General features: G+C 36.7%; 1 protein-coding gene across 1 annotated transcript in view; it reads right to left on the reverse strand.

The window, feature by feature from the left end:
• The window catches only part of TSGA10 (testis specific 10), a 135,337-nt gene that overhangs the window by 9,248 nt on the left and 101,446 nt on the right, over nucleotides 1-24,643 (reverse strand). The window contains exon 16 of the mRNA XM_028104067.2: nucleotides 15,369-15,578. Coding sequence (XP_027959868.1) covers nucleotides 15,369-15,578 — 210 coding nt within the window. The remainder of the gene's footprint in view (nucleotides 1-15,368; nucleotides 15,579-24,643) is intronic.

The raw sequence follows: 24,643 nt of genomic DNA on the forward strand, positions 1-24,643 counted from the left end.
AAAGCTTCTTTTTTGAAGGTTTTCTTGAGCCTCAAAAATGCTCTGTAAGCCAAATGTTTCTTCAAAAGGAGGAAAACCAGATATTGCTATTTAGGAAAAAAGTATTCTTTATCTCATAATACACATTATAATAAATTATACATATATTTAAAAAGTTAAATGTGAAAAAATAAAACTCTAAGAAAAGAGAATTTAAAGATGAAATTATGGGGTAGGAGTGAGCAGATAGGGGAAGGACTGTCTAGACTAGATACAATTAAAAATGATGTATAACCATATAAAAAATAAACATAGCAATAGTCAATATAAACCTAACCAAAATTTACAAGGAAACAACTGGAAGAATATAAACTCAGTCTGTATGGTGACAAATGGTAGCTACACTGTATAACCTTATTGAATCATTATGTTGTACATCGAAACTAATGTAAAATTGTGTGTCAAATATACTCAAGTTTTTTTTATTATGTTCAGTTAGCCAAAATATAGTACATAAGTTTTTGTTGTACCGTTCAACGATTTATTAGTTGCGTATAACACCCAGTGCTCATCCCAACAGATGCTCAAGTTTTAAAAAAAATTTTAAAAAAACTCAATAAGTAAAATTAGTAAAATAAGTTAAAAAACTCAATAAGTTAAATCTTACTACTAAAAGGAACTCATATGAAATGATGAGAAATATGAACAAATGATACAAACAGAAAATCTACAAAATACAACTCTAGTAAACATATGGAAAAAAAACTACCCTTACTAATAATCAAATAAATACAAAATGAAACAAGATGCTATTTCTAGTCCAGGGTTTCTTAATCTTGACACTACTGATGTTTTGGGTTGGATAATTATTTGGTGTAGGGAGGTGCCTTATGCACTGTAGGATATTTAGCAGCATACCTCTACTCATTAGAGGCCAATAGCATCCCTCCACCCCAGTTGTGACAATCAAAACTGTCTCCAGGGGCACCTTGGTGGCTCAGTCAGTTAAGTGTCTGACTTAGGTCAGATCATGATCTCAGCGTTCTGGGATCGAGCTGTGTTGGGCTCCATGCTCAGCAGGGAGTCTGCTTCTCTCTTTCCCTCTCCCTCTGACCTTCCCCCAACTTGTGCGTGCACTCTCTCTCTCTCTCTCTCTCAAATAAATAAATAAATAAATAAATAAATAAATAAATAATCTTAAAAAGAAAAGTCTCCAGACGTTGCTAAATGGCCACACGGGAGCAAAATCTCTTTCAGTTGAACCACTGTTGTGGTTTATCAAATTGGCAAATTTCTTAGTGCATATTAACATTAAAATGGGCAATGGCAATTTCATACACTCTGCCAGGAGGAATATAAAATGGAGTGTCAATTTTTTTTTAGAATCACTTCTTTTTGGCGATAGTTTTATTGGATTATAATTTACATACCATACAACTCACCCACTTAAAGGTACAATTCAACTGTTTTTTTGTTTGTTTTTATTTAAATTCCAGTTAGTTAACATACAGTGTAATATTAGTTTCAGGAGTAGAATTTAGTGATTCATCACTTACATATAACACCCAGTGCTCATCACAACAGGTGCCCTCCTTTATACCCAATCACCCATTTATCCCATCCCCCACCTACCTGCCCTCTAGAAATCCTCAGTTTGTTCTCTATAGTTAAGAGTCTCTTCTATGGTTTGCCTCCCTCTCTTTTTTTCCCTTTCCCCTACATTCATCTGTTGTTTCTTAAATTCTTCATATGAGTGAAATCATAACATATTTGTCTTTCTCTAACTGACTTATTTCACTTAGCATAATACACTCTAGCTCCATCCACATCACTGCAAATGGCAAGATTTCATTCTCCTTTATGGCTGAGTAGTAATGATGTAGAAAAAGCATTTGACAAAATAAGGCATCCTTTCTTGATAAAAACCCTCCACAAAGTAGGGATAGAGGGAACCTCAACATCATAAAGACCATATATGAAAGACCCACAGCTAATACATCCTCCAAGGGGAAAAACAGCTTTTCCCCTAAGGTCAGGAACAAGAAAGGGATGTCCACTCTCACCACTGTTGTTCACAGTACTGGAAGACTTAGCCTCAGCAATCAGGCAACAAAAAGAAATAAAAGGCATTCAAATTGGCAAAGAAGTCAAACTTTCACTCTTTGCACATGACATGATACTTTATGTAGAAAACCCAAAAGACTCCACCAAAAAATTGCTAGAACTGATGCAGGAATTCATCAAAGTTGTAGGACATAAAATCAATGCAAAATCTGTTGCATTTCCATACACCAACAATGAGGCAGCAGAAAGAGAAATCAAGGAATCGGTCCCATTTACAATTGCACCAAAATCCATAAGATACCTAGGAATAAACCTAACCAAAGAAGTAAAAGATCTGTACTCTGAAAACTATAGAACGCTTATGAAAGAGACTGAGGAAGACACAAAGAAATAGAACATTCCATGCTCATGTATCAGAAGAGCAAATATTGTTAAAATGTCTATAACTACCCAAAGCAATCTACACATTTAATGCAATCCCTATCAAAATACCACCAGCATTTTTCAGAGAGCTAGAACAAACAATCCTAAAATTTGTATGGAACCACAAAAGACCCCAAAGAGCCAAAGCAATCTTGAAAAAGAAAAGCAAAAGCTAGAGCCATCACAATTCCGGACTTCAAGCTATATTACAAAGCTGTAGTCATCAAGACAGTATAGTACTGGCACAAAAACAGACACATAAATCAATGGAATGGAATAGAAAACACAGATATGGACCCCCAACTATATGGTCAACTAATCTTTGACAAAGCAGGAAAGAATATACAATGAAAAAAAGACAGTCTCTTCAAAAAATTGTGCTAGAAAAATTGAGGAAATCCTTTGAATCTATTTTTTCTGTTGTGGCCTGTGCTTTTGATGTGGATCTAAGAAAGCATTATCTAACCCAAGGTCACAGATTTTATTTGAGAGAGAGAGAGAAAGAGAACGAGCAAGGGGGAGGAGGAGAGGGAGAAGCAAACTCCTCGCTGAGCAGGGAGCCCAATGTAGGGCTTGATTCCAGGACCCTGAGATCATGACGTGAGCCGAAGCCAGATGCTTAACTGACTGAGCCACCCAGGTGCCCCAGATTTTGTTCTTTTTCAAGATTGTTTTGGCTACTCTGGGTCACTTGAACTTCCATATTAATTTTATATCATCTTGCCAATTTCTACAAAGAAACCAGCTGAGATTCTGATAGGTATTGTATTGAATCTATAGATCAATTTGGGGGTAGTATTGCCCTTTTAACGATGTTTAGTCTTCTAATCCATGAATACAGATGTCTTTCCATTTACTTAGGTCCTCTTTAATTTTTTTTTTAGCAATGTTTTCTAGTTTTGTAAAGTACAAGTTTTGCACTTCTTTTGTTAAATTTATACCTAAGTATTTTATTCCTCTTGGTGCAATCCCTTTTGATACAAACTCATCTGATGAAATTGTTTTATTTTCATTTTTGGATTGTTCACTGCTAGTATACAGAGATATAAATGATTATTGTATATTGATCTTGTATCCTGCAACCTTGATGATCTCATTTATTAATTTAGGTTTTTTAGCATATCCCTTAAGGATTTTCCATATCCAAGATCATGTCAGCTGTGGATAAAGATAGTTTTACTTCTTTATCAATCTGAATGCCTTTTATTTCTTTTTCTTCCTTAATTGCTCAGGCTAGAACCTCTAGTACAATGTTGCATAGAAGAGGTGAGGAGGGCATTCTTATCTTGTTACCGATAAGAAAGGGGGAAAGCATTCAGTCTTTCAACATTATGTATGATGTTAACTCGGGGATTATCATAGATGCTCTTTATCAAGTAAAGTTACCTTCTGTTTCTAGTTTATATTGTTTTTATCATGACATGGTGCAGGATTTTGTCAAATGCTTTTTCTGCATCTATTGAGGTGATCATTGGTTTTTGTTCTTTATTCTAACGATATGATATATTTCACTAATTGGTTTTCATGTATTAAACAAACCTTGCATTCTGGGGATACATCCACTTGATCACGGTAAAAATTCATTTTACGTGCTGTTAGATTCAATTTTCTAGTATTTCCTTGAGGATTTTTCATCTAAATTCATAAGAGATATTGATCTGCAGTTTTCTTATGCTGTCTTTGGTTTGGGCATCAGGGTAATACTAGCTTTCATTGGGGAAGTTCTTCCTTTATTTTTGGAAGAGTTTGTGAAAATCTGTATCAATTCATCTTTAAACATTGGAAGAATTTACAACTAAAGCCATCTGGGCTTCAACTTCTCTTTATGGAAGTTTTAAAATCACTAACTCAATCTCTTTACTTGTTATAGATATATATAGATTTTCTATTTTTCCTTAAGTTGGTTTCAGTATTTTCTTTCTGGGAATATACTGATTTCACCTAAGTTATGTAACTGGTGGCATTTAGTTGCTCATAATATTCCTTCAGAATCCTTTTATTTTCTTTAAATTAGTAGGGATGTCCCCTTTTCATTCCTGGTTTTAGTATTTGACTTCTCTTTCTCTCTCTCTCTAGCTAAAGTTTTATCAGTTTTGTTGATATTGTGAAAGACCAATCTTTTGGGTTTTTTGATGTTCTCTATTGTTTTCCCATCTTTTTATTAATTCCTGTTCTAATCTTTATAATTTCTTTCATTCCTCTTACTTTAGGTTTAGTTTGCTCCTCTTTTTCCAGTGTCCTAAGTGAAAGATTAGGTTAGTGATTTGAAATCTTTCTTCTCCTTTTTTAATATAGACATTTACAGCTATAATTTCCCTGTAAGTACTGATTCAATTGGCATCTTATAAATTTTGGCATATTATGTTTTCATTTTCCTCAATCTCAGAGTATTTTCTTTCTTCTTTAACTCACTGGTATTGGGGAGTGTTTTGTTCAATTTGCATATATTTGTGAATTTCCCAAATTTCCTTCTTTTTTATTGATTCCTAATAATTGCATTTTTGTGGGAGAATATACTTTGTATGATCTGAATCCTTTTAAATATATTGAGGCTGGTTATAGCCTAAGATATGGTCTATCCTGGAGGATCATTCACATATAATTGAGAAAATTGTTATAATTATCACTTTTTAATTAATATATCCTTTAAATAAGTTGATAGAATAAAAGAGAGAAAGTATATATAGACAGACTTAGATAAAGGATTTGAAAAAGCTATTCTAAACATTTTAGCTCAAATATTTATAAATATTTTAGTTCAAAGAACTAAAGGAAACCATTTTTGGGGTTTGGTTTGGTTTGGTTTTCATCAAATTTTTATTTAAATTTTGTAAAGTTAGTGTTTCTGGTGATGTTCTCTGTTCCTTTCTAGTCTTTGTCACTTTTGGTCTTTCCTTTCCACTCAGAGAGGCCCCTTCAAAATTTTTGCAGAGCTGGTTTAGTGGTCATGAACTCCTTTAGTTTTTGTTTGTTTGGGAAATTCTTTATCTCCCCCTCTATTCTGAATGACAGCCTTGCTGGATAAAGTATTCTGGGGTACATATTTTTCCCATTAAGCATGTTGACTGTATCATGCCACTCTCTTTGCCAGGTTTCTGTGGACAGATCTGCTGTGAACCTAATCTGTCTTCCCTTGTAGGTTAAGGACTTCTTTCCATTGCTGCTTTCAGGATTCTTTCCTTGTCTGTGTGTTTTGTGAATTTGACTATGATATGTCTTGGTGTGGGTCAGCTTTTGTTGAATTTGATCAGAGTTCTCTGTGCCTCTTGGATTTTGAAGTCTGTTTTCTTCCCCAAATTAGAGAAGTTTTCAGCTATAATTTGCTCAAATAAACTTTCTGCCCCCTTTTCCCTCTCTTCTTCTGAGACTCCTGATACCAATGTTATTATGCTTTAAAGAGTCACTGAGTTCCCTGAGTCTACATTCATGATTCAATACTTTTCTTTCCCTCTTCTTTTCAGCTTTATTATTTTCCATAATTTTATCTTTATATCACTGATTCATTCCTCTGTTTCAACCATTCTCATTATCATTGCATCCAGTCAGTTTTGCATCTCAGTTACAGCAGTTTTTTTATTTTGGCCTAGTTTTGGACTAGTTTTTAGTTCTTTTATCTCCACAGTAAGGGATTCTCTAGTGTCTTCTATGGTTTTCTCAAGCCCAGCTAGTATCCTTATGATTGTTGTTTTAAATTCTGGTTCAGGCATCTTACTTATATCTGTTTTGATTAAATCCCTGGATGTTACTTCTTCTTGTTCTTTCTTTTGGGGTGAATTACTCAATCTTGTCATTTTGTCTAGGTCACTGTTTTTTTGTGTGTGATCGTTAGGAAAGACTGTTATATTCCTCCTCCTGAGAGTAATGGCTATATTAAGAAGAGGTCCTATATGTGTTGGGCCTGGTGCTTCAGGAGGTGTTTCAGAGTGTGCACTCTGCTGTTGTGTGTTGGCTGCTCTTTCCCTCAGGTCAGTCCTCTGCAGAGCTGCCTCTTGCCTGCAGTGGGGGTGTTTGGATCTTGTCCACTGTGCCAAGTTTTAACTAGGTGTGTTTTGGTCTGCTTGTTAAGAGAAGCTAGATCCTATTTTCCCTAGACCTGAAGCTTTTGCAACACTCTATGATCAGTAGACTTGGTGTCTGCAAGGGATTTGTGCTGTTCTTTTGAGGGAGAGACCTGCTGTGCTGATTCTCAAGCGAACTTGCCCTAGTGGAGATGCACCTGCAGGGCACAGAGGGGGTGGGGCTTGTTTTAAGCGGGTCCAGCCTCCACGGTGGGGCGTTGTATTGCTCACAAGTTGGTCAGTGCTGATGGGTTGGGGGAGGGGCGGTGGTGCCACTCTCTTGTCCCCAGGCTGGGGAGTTTGTACCCACCACTCTTCAGCAAGCCCTCACAGAAGAGGAAACAATCTCTCCCCTGTGGCCCCAACTTTCATCAGATTGCTGCCTGTGTCCGACTATCTGCCTGCCAGAGTACTCCTGTGTTTTATTTCAGACATGGAGCTAGGTTTCAAAACTCCAAATTTTAGGGACCCCCATGGCACGGACCCGCGCTGATCCTCTGGGGGAGGATTTTGCCATGCTGTGGCTGGTGGTGGCTTGTCCCTGAAAAGCAGTCACGAGACCATGCAGTGGTTCAGAGTTTATGTTAAAGCGCAGCAAAAACCTAGCACTAAGTTTTGCTGTCCTTAGCCAGCTTTTTTGTTCCCATGCCAGTAAACAGGGCAGCACATTGGTGCCCGCCAGCTCTTTTGTTCCCAGAGAGGCCATGCTTCCACTCCCAAATACACTCCAAGAAAGGGAACTGTTTCTCCCTGTGGGACCCAGGGGATCCTCAGACCATACTGCCTGCTCCCTGGTCTCCGCCCTCCTTCCTCACTGGAGCCCTGCTAAGCCCAGCCGTCATGACTGTGACAATGGCACGGACTTCTAAAACTTCAGACTTTGAGCTCCGCTACTTATGGTAAGCAGCCTCTCTCCTTTTCCCAGTCAACAGTTTTGAGGAATACAATCCTCTGTGTGCTGCTTTAACTCTTTCTCTCTCTGTCTCTCACTCCTCTCTCCTTGATCAGGGCTCCCACCCCCCTGCAACACCTGCAATTCTTCTCTCCCCCAAATCAACTCTCTGCAACTCCTACCTGCCACAATGTGGCTGTTTTTCAACCTCTAGATGTGCAGTTTGTTCTACCAGTCCTCAGATCAATTTCTTGGGTGTTCAGAATGATTTGATATTTATCTAGCTGTGTTCAAGAGATGAGGCAAGCTTATGGTCCCCATATTCCTCCACCTAAACTCTAAAGGTAACCATGTTTAAAGAAGCAAAGGAATGTATGATAACAATGTCTCATCAATAGAGATTAATAATAAGGATACAGAAATTGTAAACTGTTCTCAAAGGCAGTTTCTTTTGCTTGCTTTGTTTACCTATGGATGAATCGCAATTTCTTGTTTCTTTGAAAGTCAAATTCTTGTTGTCGTTGAACACTGGACATTTAAGATACTATATATTATAACAACTCTGAATACTGATCCTCCCCATGTCAGGGCTTATTGTGGTCCTTCATTTCCTTCCTTCCTTCCTTCCTTCCTTCCTTCCTTCCTTCCTTCCTTCCTCCCTCCCTCCCTCCCTCCCTCCCTCCCTCCCTTTCTCTGGACAGTCTCCATGAAGTCTATTTCCCTTGCAGTGCACAGCCTCTGATGTTATTCCTCAGGGTATATGAATAATCACTCTAGTGCTCGCTTCGGCAGCACATATATGAATAATCACTCTAACTCATTTACCATCAGCATGTTCATAATCTCTCTAAACCATTCTATTGGGATGACAGTGGATTTAGTCAGGCTATCTTTGACTGTTTGTCCTTGATCTTCCTGTTAAGTTTCTAGCTGGTCTGTCTCTATTGTTATCATCTAAATGCTTGCCTCCATTAATTGCTGGCTAACTGCTCTATTGATTTGACAGTGGCCTAGGGGTATAAATTGCTTTATAGTCTGATCCAATTAAAATTGGACTCCTCTGCAGGGCAGTTAGGGGTAAGTCTTTAAGGCTTGCTCTGACTCCAAAGGGGAACTCTTAGCTATCACTTTCCATGGTTCTTTATTAAACTTCTAAGTAGCTTACTATTTTGCTTCTTGTTATCATGAAGTTACTAGTTTCCTTTAAAAAAAAAATGTTATTGCATGACTAGTTGCTGAAATCCTTAGGATGAAGTGGATAATGCAACAGCTGCCCTCCTGGGTTTAGGTGTTGCTTCTTCATGGAATCTGCCTGAATCTCTGGTATACAACTTTTACATGCCTCATTAGACTGGTCTCAATGGTATTTCATCTTTTAGCCTTTGCACTCCAGTTACACTTTCTCTTCTACTTGGTAGGGCAACAGTATTTGCCACATTGACTTCTAAAAGTGGTAGGCCTTAGAGCCACAGCTGCAGCACATGTGCATCTTTTTTTTTTTTTGCCATGCTTTCCAAATGATGTCATTCCCTTTATCACCTCATTTCTATGGCTGAGATCAAGGAGAAGCCATCTCTGCTACATCATGCTCAGAAGCTTCTGCCCAGAAGAGTACCACTAGTTTCTTTTTAATTGTGTATCATAACTTTCTGAAAGCTCTCTGGCTATATATGCCCAAATTCCCACTTCTGGAAATGCATCTTAAGAATATAATGCAAAATGTGATAAAAGTTTTATGCAACAAAATAATTACCATGTAGTTTTATACACAAATTAAAAATCTGAAAATTTTTATGGCCCAGCAAAAGGGAAGTAGTGAAAAGTAGAACAATCAATTCAACATAAAACTATAACATTTTTAGAATAAAACCTAGGAAAAATCTTTGGGATTGAGAGCTATGCAAAGAATTTTTAGACTTAAAACCAAAAGCAAAATCCATAAAAGGAAATTGATAAACTGCACATCATCCAAACTTAAACTTTTGCTCTTAGAAAGACCCTAATAAGAAGATGAAAACACAAGCTACATACTGGGAGAAAATACCTGCAAACCACATATTTGATAAAGGACCAGTATCTAAGATATATAAAGAATGCTTAATACTCAACATTAAAAAGGTAAATAATTCAATGAAAACATGGGCAAAAGATACAAAGAGATATTTCACCAAAGAAGATATATAGATGGCAAATAATCATATAAAAATATGTTCTGCTTCATTAATTTAGGAAAATGCAACTAGTTGATGATATAGCCCTACACCTATATCAGATTGGTTAAAATAAAAAAGTGACACCACTAAATGTGGACAAAGATGTGGAAAAACTGATCACTCACACATTGTTGCTGGGAATGCAAAATGGTATAGACTGGGGAAAACAGTTTGGCACCTGCTTAAAAAATGAATTATGCAACTACCATATAATCCAAAAGCTGCATTCCTGGGCATTTATAGAGAAATGAAGACAAGTTGCACACAAAAACATGTAGACAATATTTACAATATTTTATTTGTACAATCTAAAAACTGGAAATAACCCAGGTGTTCAATGCATGAATGGTTAAACAGTGTTACACCCAAAGCATGGAATACTGGTTAGCAATGAAAAGGAATGAACAACAACCTAGAATACTCTACAGAGAATTATGCTGAGTGAAAAAAATCCAAGTCCAAAAAGTTACATACCATAGGATTCCATTTATGTAACATTCTTGAAGTGATAAAATTACAGAAATGGAGACTAGATTAGTGGTTGCTATGGGTTAAGGAGAGGACAGGGATAGGAGGGAAGTAGACAGAGCTACAAAAGGGCAACATGATGTATCCTGTGATGGAAATGCTCCATACCTTGCCTGATTTAATGTCAACATCCTGGTTGCGATATTATACAATAATTTTGCAAGAGCTTACCATCAGGGGAGACCAGGTAAATGAAAGTTTGCATTATTTCTTACAATTGCATGTGAATCTATAATTATCTCAAAATCAAAACTTAATTTAGACAAAATTATTTGAGTGTCCCCTATATGCATAGTACAGCTAAGGAAATACAAAGGTAAATAAGATGGTTTACTGCACTTGAAATTACAGTTTATTATGGGATAAACATATATACATAAATAACTAAATTTTATGGCAAAAAATTTATGTCAGGAGTATTTTAAAATACAGTTAGACTTAGCCTGACCACTTCACAATCACTAGGATAGCTATTATCAACAACAGAAAAAACAAAGCTAAAATATAATAAGTGTTGGCAAGGGTATAAAGAAACTGGAACCTGTGTGTGCTTTTGTTGGGGATGTAAAATGGTACAGTCATTGTAGAAAACAGTACAAAATTCCCTTGAAAAATTAAAAATAGAATTGCCATATGATCCAGAAATCCAGCTTCTGGGTATAAATCCAAAAGAATTGAAAGAAAGGCCTTGAAGAGCTATTTGTACACTCATTCATAGCAGCATTATTCACAATAACTAAAACACAGAAGCAACCCAAGCATCTATCAAATGATGAATAGATGAGCGAAATGTAGTGTATTTATACAATGGAATATTATTCAGCCTTAAGACAGAAATTCTGTAATATAACACTGATGAACCTTGAGGACATTATGCTAAGTGAAAAAACCTTGAGGACATTATGCTAAGTGAAAAAAGCAGTCACAAAAAGACAAATACTTGGCACAAAAACAGACACATAGATCAGTGGAACAGAATAGAGAGCCCAGAAATGGACCCTCAACTCTATGGTCAACTAATCTTCGACAAAGCAGGAAAGAATGTCCAATGGAAAAAAGACAGTCTCTTCAACAAATGGTGCTGGGAAAATTGGACAGCCACATGCAGAAGAATGAAACTGGACCATTTCCTTACACCACACACAAAAATAGACTAAAAATGGATGAAAGACCTAAATGTGAGACAAGAATCCATCAAAATCCTTGAGGAGAACACAGGCAGCAACCTCTTTGACTTCAGCCACAGCAACTTCTTCCTAGACACATCACCAAAGGCAAGGGAAGCAAGGGCAAAAATGAACTATTGGGACTTCATCAAGATAAAAAGCTTTTGCACAGCAAAGGAAACAGTCCACAAAACCAAAAGACAATTGACAGAATGGGAGAAGATATTTGCAAATGACATATCAGATAAAGGGCTAGTATCCAAAATCTATAAAGAACTTATCAAACTCAACAAACCCAAAGAGCAAAAAATCCAATCAAGAAACGGGCAGAAGACATGAACAGACACTGCTGCAAAGAAGACATCCAAATGGCCAAAAACACATTAAAAAGTGCTCAACATCACTCAGCATTAGGGAAATCCAAATCAAAACCTCAATGAGATACCACCTCACACCAGTCAGAATGGCTAAAATTAACAAGTCAGGAAACGACAGATGTTGGCGAGGATGCGGAGAAAGGGGAACCCTCCTACACTGTTGGTGGGAATGCAAGCTGGTGTAGCCACTCTGGAAAACAGTACGGAGGTTCCTCAAAAAGTTGAAAATAGAGCTACCCTATGACCCAGAAATTGCACTACTGGGTATTTACCCCAAAGATACAAATGTAGTGATCCAAAGGGGCACATGCACCCCAATGTTTATAGCAGCAATGTCCACAATAGCCAAACTATGGAAAGAGCTTAGATGTCCATCAATAGATGAATGGATAAAAAAAGATGTGGTATAGGGGTGCCTGGGTGGCTCAGTCGTTAAGTGTCTGCCTTCGGCTCAGGTCATGATCCCAGGGTCCTGGGACTAAGTCCCACATCGGGCTCCCTGCTCGGTGGGAAGCCTGCTTCTCCCTCTCCCATTCCCCCTGCTTGTGTTCCCTCTCTCACTGTGTCTCTCTCTGTCGAGTAAATAAATAAAATCTTTAAAAAAAAAAGAGAGAGGAAGATGTGGTGTGTGTATGTATATATATATATATATACATACATACACACACAGCCAAAAAAAATGAAATCTTGCCATTTGCCACGATGTGGATGGAACTAGAGGGTATTATGCTAAGTGAAATAAGTCAATTAGAGAAAGACAAGTATCATATGATCTCACTGATATGAAGAATTTGAGAAACAAGGCAGAGGATCATAGGGGAAGGGAAGGAAAAATGAAAAAAGACGAAACCAGAGAGGCAGACAAATCATAAGAGACTTAATCTCAGGAAACAAACTGAGGGTTGCTGGAGTAGAGGGGGGTGGGAGGGATGGGGTGGCTGGGTGATGGACAATGGGGAGGGTATGTGCTATGGTGAGTGCTGTGAATTGTGTAAGACTGATGAATCACAGACCTGTACCTCTGAAACAAATATATGTTAATAAAAAAAAGACAAATACTGTATGAATCCACTTACATGAGGTACTTAGAGTAGTAAAGTACAATGATGGTTGCCAGGGGCTGGGGAAAAGGGAAAATAAGGAGTTATTGTTTAATAGTTATAGAGTTTAAGATCTACAAGATGTAAAGAGTTACGGTGGTGATGGCTGCACAACAAGGTGAATGTATTTAATACCAATGAACTGTACACTTAAAAATGGTTAAGAGAGAAAAGGTTATGTGTATTTTAACATAATAAAAGAAAAAATAGGAAAAATAATATGAGAATAGTAAAGAAACTACAAAACTTGAAGTAAACATCCTTAAAATATTTAAAAATTAATATAAATCACTTTCAACTTTATATATTGTACTTCTAAGGGTAATGATTTTAAGGCTTAAAGAAAATTACTGGTACTGGTACATATCCTACTTGGTCATGGTGTATTATTATTTGAATAAGCTTTGGGATAATATTTCTGGCATTTCATTTTAATATTGTTTCATTTGCAATGACATGTATTACTAATTTTCCAATTTGAAAAGAGTAAGTAAAAAATATTTTTAAAGAAAAAATTAAGGACATGTTTTTTGAATTTTTACAGTGAAAATCTATTCATGAGTTACTTCCATCATTAAAAAATTCTTGCTAAAATAAGAAAAATAATTTAAAGGAAGAGTCAGAAAATTCTTGCATATACCACTTCATTAATAAAATATTAACAGTGGATTCTTACAGAAACCAACAGACACATGAAACAGTAGACTAACAAAATAAAAAAACTGGAAATGTAAAGATGACCAAAATTTGTTGACTTTTTAAGTTTTTAAATTCCAGTTCATTAACATACAGTGTAATATTAGTTTCAGGTGCACAATATAGTGATTCAACACTTCCATATAACACCCAGTGCTCATCACAATAAGTGCACTCCTTAATCCCCATTACCTATTTAACCCATCCCCCCACCCACCTCCCTTCTGGTCACCATCAGTTTGTTATCTATAGTTAAGAGTCTGTTTCTTAGTTTGCTTTTCTCTCTTTTTTTCCCCTTTGCTCATTTGTTTCTTAAATTCCACATATGAGTGAAATCATATTGTATTTGTCTTTCTGACTTATTTCACTTAGTATAATGCTCTCTAGCTCCATCCATGTCATTGCAAATGGCAAGATTTCATTCTTTTTTATGGCTGAGTAATATCCCATTGTATATATATTGCCACATCTTTACCCATTCATCCACTGGTGGACACTTGGGCTGTTTCTATAATTTGGCTACTGTAGATAATGCTGCGACAAACATGGGGATGCATGTATCCCTTTGAATTAGTATTTTTGTATTCTTTGGGTAAATTCAATTACACTGTGCAACTTGTCCACATATCCTTTAGGAGCCAAGCTCCAGTGATCTCTCCAGATACATCTCTGGCCACTTTCACCTGTGCATGCTACAGTGGCCATTGCAAATCACTTACTATTCACTCAAGAATTCATTTATAACTCCATACCATTGTCTATGTTGTTGTTCTTTCTGAATAGGATGCCTCCTCCCTTTGGAGCTCAGCAGTACCTCCTTGTGAACTCCTCCCTGACACCCATAGGCCAATTAGGAATTCCCTCTCTCAAACCTTGAATATTTTTTATTAGTATAATATTCATACCAAACAATTTGTATCTCAATACTGGGAGGTCCTTGAGGGCAAGGGCCTGTCTCTCTTTTGCTTTTTCTCTTTTCTTTTCTTTTTTTTCCTTCCTTCCTACCTTCCTTTCTTCTTTCTTTCTTTCTTTCTTCTTTTTTTTTTTTTTTTGAGTATAGATGACACATGATGGTACATTACCTTCAAGTGTGCAACATAGTGGTTCAACAACTCTATATGTTAGGCTATGCTCACCACAAGTGTAGGTACCATCTGTCATCATGCAAGCCTATTACAAAACCATTAACTATATATTCCCTATGCTGTACCTTTTATCACCATGATTTATTCATTCCATAACTGGAAGCCTGTATCTCTCACTCTCCTTCACCCATTTTGCCCATCCCCCCACCATTCCCTTCTGGCAACCATTATTTTGTTTTCTGTATTTATGGGTTGGATTATTCATGTTTTGTTTTATAGATTCTACATATAAGTGAAATCATATGGTATTTGTCTTTCTCTGATGTATTTCACTTAGCATAATATCCTCTAGGTCCATCCATGTTTTGAACCTTATGTTCACGGTGGCAAGCACAATGTCAGTAGATACAATCAAATGAATTACAGCTTAAAAGAACCCAACAAGTTAAATAAATTTAGCTTATCATCAACTTTAATATCATTAAAGTTATAATTTAGCTGAATAAACCTCAACTTCATAGTTCTTTGCTGATTGCTATGTTAATGTGTTTTATAATTCTTCTGGCTAAAAGTAAATGCAAATTATATAAAGGAAAAGTTTCTGTTACTTTCTTGAATTGTTGGAATACAGCTGTCATCAATTTATCTTTTGGACTTTAGAAATAAAATCTAAAGTTGATAGACATGGTTTGATGTAATATTTAAAAAAAAGTTTGATTTTCTAAAATTGTAGTAATTTTATAGTAACAATAATATTAAAAGAACCATTTAAAAATGTATTACATACCATTTCTATTTCTTGATCTTTGGCAACCAGCTGTCGATTAAGAAGTTCTTTGCTTGAGTCAAGTTTAATACAAAGTTCCCTTGTGGAAGATAAATCTGCAAGGGCAGACACTTTTTCAAACTGAACCTTCTGAAGTTCCTCTTCCATCTTTACAACAGACTTGTGTAAGGTAGAAATCTGGGACTTATAAGACCTTTCTGCATTTAAGTGCTGCAACAACAAAATTATTATTTTATATATATACATACATGCATACATACATATTTTTTAATTTGAAAAAACTAAAACATGGAAAACAAAGTGGGGAAAATCTTTTGATGATATACTTAGATTATAAGGAACTTTATACAATATAGGTGGTAACAGTCTGTACAAAACACCCTGGGAAAGACAAACTCAGCTTTCAAATGTCTATACATAAAATCCATGAGTAAGTTGATCAACTGGCCATTATTTTTAATGTGTTTAGAAAACAACTTTTCCCCCTGTAAAGTCTCAAACCAAAAGCTAGTTGAGATACATACATGTTTGGTCTGTAGTTCTATTTTTGCTACAGTTTCATTTATTCTATAAGATAAATATTATTGTTAAAGACAAAACATTAGCCACCACTGTTTCACTCATAATACCCATTTTCCAATTCTTAAATGGCATGTTGACCTAGATCATAATATCATAAAATGAAGACTGATAGCTCTCTAGCACTTATTAATAACTCTGAGGGAAAAAGACTCTAGGCAAGTATAAATTAAGGATAAATCCACATTATAGGAAATAAGAGCATGTTTTAAAAACTGCACGATGAGATTCAAGTTATATAAATGCTTTTAAAAGTTCAAGATAATACCACCCCCTTTTTTTTTTGTTTCAGAGAAATATCTTATGTAAGTGCACTGCCACCTACAGAGAAGTTTTTGCTATTATGTGAAGCTGACAGAACTGAGAGACAAAGAAATTTTCCTGCTTTTACAAGTACAAAGCACAAAAAAAATTGCTCCTAGAATAAGTTATTTGGCACAGTTCTCCCTCCCTTCCTTCCTCACTCACTCTATTTCTCACTCATTCTTCAACCTTCTATCCACCCATCCACCCATCCATCTATCCACCCATTCCAAACTTTTTAGTATATTCTATGTTCCAGTCAATGTACCTAGATGCATATCCGGTAATAAACAAAATAGTCTCTGTTCTCATGACACTTTCAGACTATGGGGGAGCCACAGATTAGTCAAATAATCTCACAAATGACCAAATACTTATTAAGCAAATACTTCTAGAGGAAAAAAAAAAGTGTATAACAAAGTAAAGTGATCTAGACTAAGAGGGTCAGAGAAGTCAGGAAAGGCTTCCCTGAGTAAATGACACGTTAGCTGAGATCTGAATGGTGTGTAGATAGATATACAGTGTGGGTAGGGGAAGGTGGCTTTTCAGACTGAAGGAATGCTAAATTCAAAGGCCTCAAAGGGAGTGTGTTGAGGGAGGGAAAATGACATGCTCCAACAACAAAGAGAAGACTAGTATGGCTACAGCTCAGAGACCACAGAGAAGAGTGATAGGATATGCATTTGAAAAGGTATTCAAAAACTCAAAAGACAGAGCCTGATAAGCTGGGTTAAAATTTAGGTCTTTAATCCACAGAAAAAAGAGGGAGGTAATATGATCAGTTTTGTGCTTTGGAAAGATAATACTAGATATTTCAGGTTCTAGTAAGATAGTTGATTAAGCTAAGAGGAAAACATTTTGGGTAAAATAGAATTTTTTTTTTTTTTTTTACAATTCATAGCTGAGCTTGCAGGAAAGAAAAATAAATTCGCATATGCCAAAGACAAAGATAAAACAAAGCCAGAGCCGGAAAGAATTGAGAAGGCCTGTAGTTAAAAGTTGGGAGTAGGAAGACCCAGTGACAGTGAAAGGCTTGTGTTTAAAACATTGAAGCAAGGACAGGAAACAAGAAGTTAGGACTGATGGATAACTGGAACTGGGTCCTCTACATAATTTGGAACACTTGAAAAGAGGCTCCAGAGGAAAAATCCACTCAACCTCACAAAGATACAACTGAGAGTTTATCTTCTCCTACTCTCTAAGTAGGTAAAAAATGTCTTCTGTAAGGAACGTTAGGTCTAACTTTATTCAGTTTTGGATTCTGACTGCACACTAACCACTCCCAATTCTAAACTTTAACATAAAGTTTGTCCCATGCCAATGATAACACAGAGTCCCTATGCAGAAGCAAACTCATATCCTTGGCCATAAGAGATTTTGCAGGAAAGTCCTGCTTCAAAGGAGCTTACAAACTCAGGGTGACTTAATCCACCATGAGTGAGAGTCAGAGCAACATAAAACATAGCAGGAACAGAATTCTAGAACTTCAAGATATTAAACAAAATATTTTACAAGACATGAAAAATATGCTTAAAAGTATTAAAGACATTAAAGAAAAAATGAAAAGAATGAGACTTAGGAAAAAAAGGAAAATTTGAAGAAGAACCAATAGAACTTCTGGAAAGAAAGGAAAAGTAGTTAATAAAATGAAAAACAGAACGAATGCATCAAAGAACAGACTAGTACAGCTGAAGAGGGAAGAATGAACTAGAAGACAGATCACAGCACAGAGAGACAAACATATGGAAACTATGATAAAAAATATTAATGAACATTTGGACTAGGAGATCCAATAAGCATATTATAAAGGTTGAAAGAGACAGTAGAGTGAATTTAAAGGTGGTAATATTCAAATAAATAACACCTAAAAATTTTCCAGACCTACTAAAAAGTATTAATACTCTGACTGAAAAACTGCAAAGCCAAACCCCTCCTTTAATAAACCCCAAAACCATACCTAGACATATAACTACAAAGAGAAAAAGAAGACCTTAAAAGAAAACAATGGCAAATGACAGACTTACATAGAAAAACAGAATGAGAATAGACTTCTCAACAAATTATTTTTAAAGTTATCAAAGGAAATAACCCTCAACCTAGAATTCTACACTCAGCTAACCCTATACTCAAAAATGAGGGTAAAATAAATCCATCTTCAGGCAAAGACTGAGAAAATTAACTCACAAATCAAAGAAAGGAAGTAGTCTCAAGAAAGAAATTGAACTTAGAAGTAAGAAATAGAATGCAAGAAGCAATGTTGAAAAATTTTGTAAACATATAAATGGATACAAATAAGCACTGACTCAAAGAATAAGAATTAGAGTAGTGATTTATTTTTAAGACTATAAAAAGCCAATGTGGATCTAAAAGAGTACACAACTATAACAGATTGGGGTTGTGTAAAAGAGAGAAGGGGGAGGGAGAGAATAAGAAAACACATTCATTAGTAAGCAGGATGTTGTGCTCAATATTCAAATATTTTTAGGACCACATATTGTTTAGGAGGAGAGTTGGAAATACTAACAAAAGACTTTTTAAAATATGCATATTACAAATTTAACTACTAAAAGAATAGGTTGAAAATATATAACTTCCAAACCAATAAGTAGCAAGGGTAGAAAGTAGGTAAAGAAACAAATATATATAAGATAAAGGAAAGAAAGAAAAAGAATCACGATAAGAATAAAGTGTAAATACAAAAAAAAAAGGAAATAGTAAACATAAATGAGCCAGCAATTCAAACACAAATGGTAAACTTATTAGTTAATAGAAAGATATTCTCAGATTGAATTTTTTAAAAATTAGGATATATGATGCTTATTAGAGACAAACAGTTGAAAAGGATTAAGAAAAGATATATAATACTTCTGTTTCCAGCCTTGATAGAATAACTGAGACTGAACTTATCTTCCCTCTGTTAACAAATGGAAAACTAGAAAGGAAGGAAGGAAGGAAGGAAGGAAGGAAGGAAGGAAGGAAGGGAGGGAGGGAGGGAGGGAGGGAGGGAGGGAGGGAGGGAGGGAGGGAGGGAGGGAGGGAAGGAGGGCGGATTGCTTCTAGATACTGGACAACAGGCAGCACAGGGCTGTGATCTCTGAGAAAAGGAAAACAAACAAGATGAGCCCTATCATCATTCCAGCTTTCTGTCAGGAGACAATTTTCCAGTCTTCAGTTCAGAGAAAGAAACTTCAATCAGAGCACAGTTGATTTGCTGAGGAGACAGAAATAAGCATCTGAAATATGTGGGGTAGGGTTCCAGAAATGAAGGATCTATACACACAAAAAAAGACATCCAGAAATTTGCCTAGGAGTCTCCTTGAGTCTGTTGCTGAATACTAAGCCATGAATATATATTGTGAAACTCCAGAAGGCTGAGAAAGAAAACCAGAGAGCTCTAAATTAACCAAAGCCACAGCTGATGCACAGTTGGAAAAATGTTTATGTTTGAACCTGCCAAAGTGAGAGTCCTTAATGAACATCTGCTTAGAGAACACAGAAAGGTCACACCATAGTGGTAGGGTTAAAATAGTCTTACAGAAAAGGCTACTTTAAGCCTGCCCCATCAAAGCTTAAAGACAATATCGAAAGTATCAGTTGATCTGCAAGTAATTTAACAGCCTGCCAGAACAAATCCAACACTCTTAAAAGGAAGACACTAAGTCTAAAATTCAACAAAGTAAAATTCACAACATCCAGAACCCAATTAAGAAAACATCAGACAGGGGCGCCTGGGTGGCTCAGTGGGTTAAGCGCCTGCCTTAAGCTCAGGTCATGATATCTGGGTCCTGGGATCGAGTCCTGTGTTGGGCTCCCAGCTCAAGGGGGAGTGTGCTTCTACCTGTCCCTTTGCCCCTCCCACCACCATGCCCCCTCTCATGGCTCATGCTCTCTCTCTCAAATAAATAAATAAAATATTTTTTAAAAAAAATACCAGACATGTAAAGATGCAGAAATATAACCTATAGCAGGATAAAAATTAGTCAATGTAAGTGGATGCAAAATTGACAAAGATGATGGTATTGGAAACAGTCAACAAAACTAAAAGATAACCTATAGAATGGGAAAAGATATTTGCAAATGTCTTATCAGATAAAGGACTAGTATCCAAAATCTATAAAGAACTTATCAAACTCAACACCCAAAAACAAATAAATAATCCAGTCAAGAAATGGGCAGAAGATCTGAACAGACATTTCTCCAAAGACATATACAAATGGCCAACAGACACATGAAAAAATGCTCAACATCACTGGGCATCAGGGAAATACAAATCAAAACCACAATGAGATATCACCTCACACCAGTCAGAATGGCTTAAATTAACAAGTCAGGAAACAACAGATGTTGGCAAGGATGTGGAAAAAACGGAACCCGTCTACACTGTTGGTGGGAATACAAACTGGTATGGCCACTTTGGAAAAGAGTATGGAGTTTCGCCAAAAAGTTAAAAATATCACTACCCTAGGACCCAGCAATTGCACTACTAGGTATTTAACCAAAGAATACAAACGTAGTGATTCAAAGGGACACAGGTACTGCAATGTTTATAGCAGTGATGTCCATAATAGCCAAACTATGGAAAAAGTTTAGTTGTCCATCGACAGATCAATGGATAAAGAAGATGCAGTGTGTGTGTGTGTGTGTGTGTGTGTGTGTGTGTGTGTGTAATGGAATATTACTCAGCCATCAAAAAGAATGAAAGCTTGCCATTTTGCAATGACATGGAACTAGACAGTATCATGCTAAGTGAAATAAGTCAATCACAGAAAGACAACTCATATGATTTCACTCACATGTGAAATTTAAGAAATAAAACAGATGAATATAGGGGAAGGGAGGGAAAAATAAAATAAAATCAGAGAGGGAGACAAACAATAAGAGACTGTTTACTATAGGAAACAAACTGAGGGTTGCTGGAGGGGATATGGGTAGGGGTCTGGGGTAACTGGGTTACAGGCATTAAGGAGGGCATTTGATGTAATAAGCATTGGGTTTATATGTAATTGATGAATCACTAAACTCCACCTCTGAAACTAATAATAATACACTATATGTTAATTGATTTTAAATAAAATTTTAAAAACAGCTATTATCTATGATATGAGAGAGCAACAGTGTCTGAATTGCTTTGTTGCCACAAACAACTAGAAAAAATGACAAAATATAGGAAGGAAAACTTGTTTTCACACCATGGATAGCAGGTAACAGAGAAGTATGATCTCTAAAGAAAACAAAGTGAATACTATAGTTGCCATAGCATCTTGCTTAGATGCAAATTCTGGACCATAAGGAAAAGGAACCAAAACACAGTCCAGTTATCTCAGTGAGTTCAAAAGACAAATATCAGCCTTCAGGAAGCTGAGGTGTCTAGAATTTGTGGAGCAGAGCACCAGAGAAAAGGGAGTTATGCCGAGACAGAGTTCCAGAAATCTGCACATACACAGGTGAAACTGCAAAGCCAGGCAAAGAACAATTTCCTAGGAAAGAATGATTACCAGGAAAACTGATCCAAGCAATTCCCACATCTGGTAAAGGACCAGGGAGCATTCAAAATATCATCATCCAGAGTGGAGACACTTTGATATGTCACTGACCTACAAGGCATTCAGGAGAAAACTAGGAGCTCAATAGAAAACTCTATAGAGAATAGAAAGTCACACCTTAGTGGTGGGGATAAGTTAGCCCTAGAATAAAGACTATTCTAGAGCTATCCTGAAGAACTTATAAATAATCTTTGAAAAAATAAAGTGAATGTCAAGTAACTTAGTTTGGCAAGATGAATCCAACAACTTCAAAATCCAGTTCTCCATGATATAAAATTAGCAATATCCAGAATACAATCAGAATTTACTAAATGGGGCCAGAAGTAGGAAGATGAGATCCATAATAAAGAGAAAAATCAGTCATGGGGCGCCTGGGTTGGCTCAATCGGTTAGGCATCTGCCTTCGGCTCAGGTCATGATCCCAGGGTCCTGGGATCCAGCCCCACGTTGGGCTCCCTGCTCAGTGGGGAGCCTGCTTCTCCCTCTCCCTCTGCCTGCTGCTCCCCCTGCTTGTGCTCTCTCTCTCTCTCTCTCTCTCTGATAAATAAAATCTTTTAAAAAAAGAGAAAAATCAGTCAATCAATACAGAATCAAATGTGGCAGACATAATGAAACTAGCAAACAAGGACACTGAAATGGCTCTTATAAATGCACTCAATAGGCTCAAGGTTTTAAAGGGAAAAAATAATGAGGAGAAAAGTAAAATACATTTAAAAGAATCAAATGGACTTCTTGAAGATGAAAATATAATCTCTGAAATAAAAATTTCACTGAATGGAATTAACAGCATATTAGATATTTCAGAAGAAAAGATCACTAGATTTGAAGACATGAGAATGGCAACAATACAAAATGAAGCAAAAACAGAAAAAGACCAGGGGGAAAATGTAGAGTGTTAATGATCTGTGGAACAATATCAAGTATCTAATGTACTTTGAATTGGAGTTTCAGGAAAATATGAGAGAGAGAGTGAGAAACAAAAAATATTTGAAGAAATAATGGCCAAATGTTTTCTGAATTTGATGAAATTACAATGGAGTGTTAGAAACAAATTCCAACTGTGGAAATTTCTATTGCTGAAAACCAGTGATAAAGAGAAAAAATTTAAAAATAGCCAGAGTAACTCAGGTCATGATCTCAGGATTGAGATTGAGCCCTGTGTTGGGCTCCACATTCAGTGTGGAGTCTGCTTGAGATTCTTCCTCCCTCCTTTTCCCTCTCCCCTCCACTCCTCCTCCTGCTAATGTGCTCTCTCTCTCTAAAATAAATAAAATCTTTTAAAAAATAAAAATAAAAACAGCCAGAGTAAAACAAAAAGAAAAAAAAGGGAAAAAGGAACATGTTTAGAGAACTAAAGATAAACTTGACTTCAGATTTCTCGCCACAAACTATATAAGGCAGATAAGGCAGAATACAAGGTAAAGAAAAAGAGACGGGCAAACCAGGAAAGAGAGACACTTAACTATAGAGAACTGAAGGTTACCAGAAGGGAGGTGGGGGAGATGGGTTAAACAGGTGATGGGGATTAAGGAGTGCACTTGTGATGAGCACCAGGTGTTGTACAGAAGAAATGAATCACTATACCGTACATCTGAACCTAGTATTACACAGTCCATTAACTAACTGGAATTTAAATAAAACCTTTAAGAAAAAAGAAACAACAGTGCTAAAATGCTAAAATAAAAATTCCTACTAACTTAGAATTCTCTATCCAGCAAATATCTTCTTCAGGAATGAAGGTGAAATGAACACTTTTTAACACAAATAAGACCTGAGTTTGATGCCAACAACTGCAAATGTTTAAAGGAAAGTATTCTAGCAAAAAGAAAATAATAGTAGATGAAAACTTGGAACCAACCAAAGGAATGAAGAGCATAAGAAATAGTAAATATGTGGGTGAATTAAAGAAAGCCTTTCATTCACCACATATTTTAATTTCTTTAAAGTGAAATAATGAGCTTAAAGTGAAAATAATAAAAACACACTATGGAGTACACAATAGATGAAGAAGTAAAATGTAAGAACAGTAGGATAAATGATGGGAGGGAAGAAATAAAAGTGTACTATGTAGTAATATATTATTTGAAGGTAAACTATGACAATTAAAAATGTATGGTATAGGGGTGCCTGGGTGGCTCAGTTGGTTAAGCGACTGCCTTGGGCTCAGGTCATGACCCTGGAGTCCCCGGATCGAGTCCCACATTAGGCTCCCTGCTCAACGGGGAGTCTGCTTCTCCCTCTGACCCTCTTCCCTCTCGTGCTCTCTATCTCTCATTCTCTCTCTCTCAAATAAATAATTTAAAAAATGCATGGTATATACTCTTAGAGCAATAATTAAAACAAAAAATGATGTATAACTTATATGACCATACTAGAGATAGAATGGAATATTTAAAGCTCTCTAAAAAGAAGGCAGGCGAGATGATTCAGGCACAAAACACCCTGAAACACCCCAGGGCCACACCTGCATTGGCTCCATCAACCTTGCCAAGGTGCCCCACCTGTGGAGTGCCCGAGAATGCCCCAACCTGCACCCACTTCAGGTTGAGCCATCATACCATAATGCCCTCTGTGCAGAGAGCTCTGGGCCCCCCTCAGACTTGAAGCCACTTCAGCTTCAGCTGTCCTGCCAGAGTGCCCTCTGTGCAGGGAACCCAGGACCACTCAGGCTTCCACCCACCTGTCCAAACAAGATGCCCTCTGTGCAGAGAATCCAAGGACAGCCTAGCCCATGCCCACTTTAGCTCCAGCCATCCCATAAGCCCCAGTACTGAGTGTCCCAGATCCCCCAGCCCATTCAGCCGCAGCTCCAGCCAGCCAGCCAAATTCACCAGGCACAATCTACACAGA

Source organism: Eumetopias jubatus, unplaced genomic scaffold (genome assembly GCF_037043125.1).
Source record: "Eumetopias jubatus isolate StellerSeaLion01/CBP00866 unplaced genomic scaffold, mEumJub1_p1.0 scaffold_9, whole genome shotgun sequence".
Classification (NCBI taxonomy): domain Eukaryota; kingdom Metazoa; phylum Chordata; class Mammalia; order Carnivora; family Otariidae; genus Eumetopias; species Eumetopias jubatus.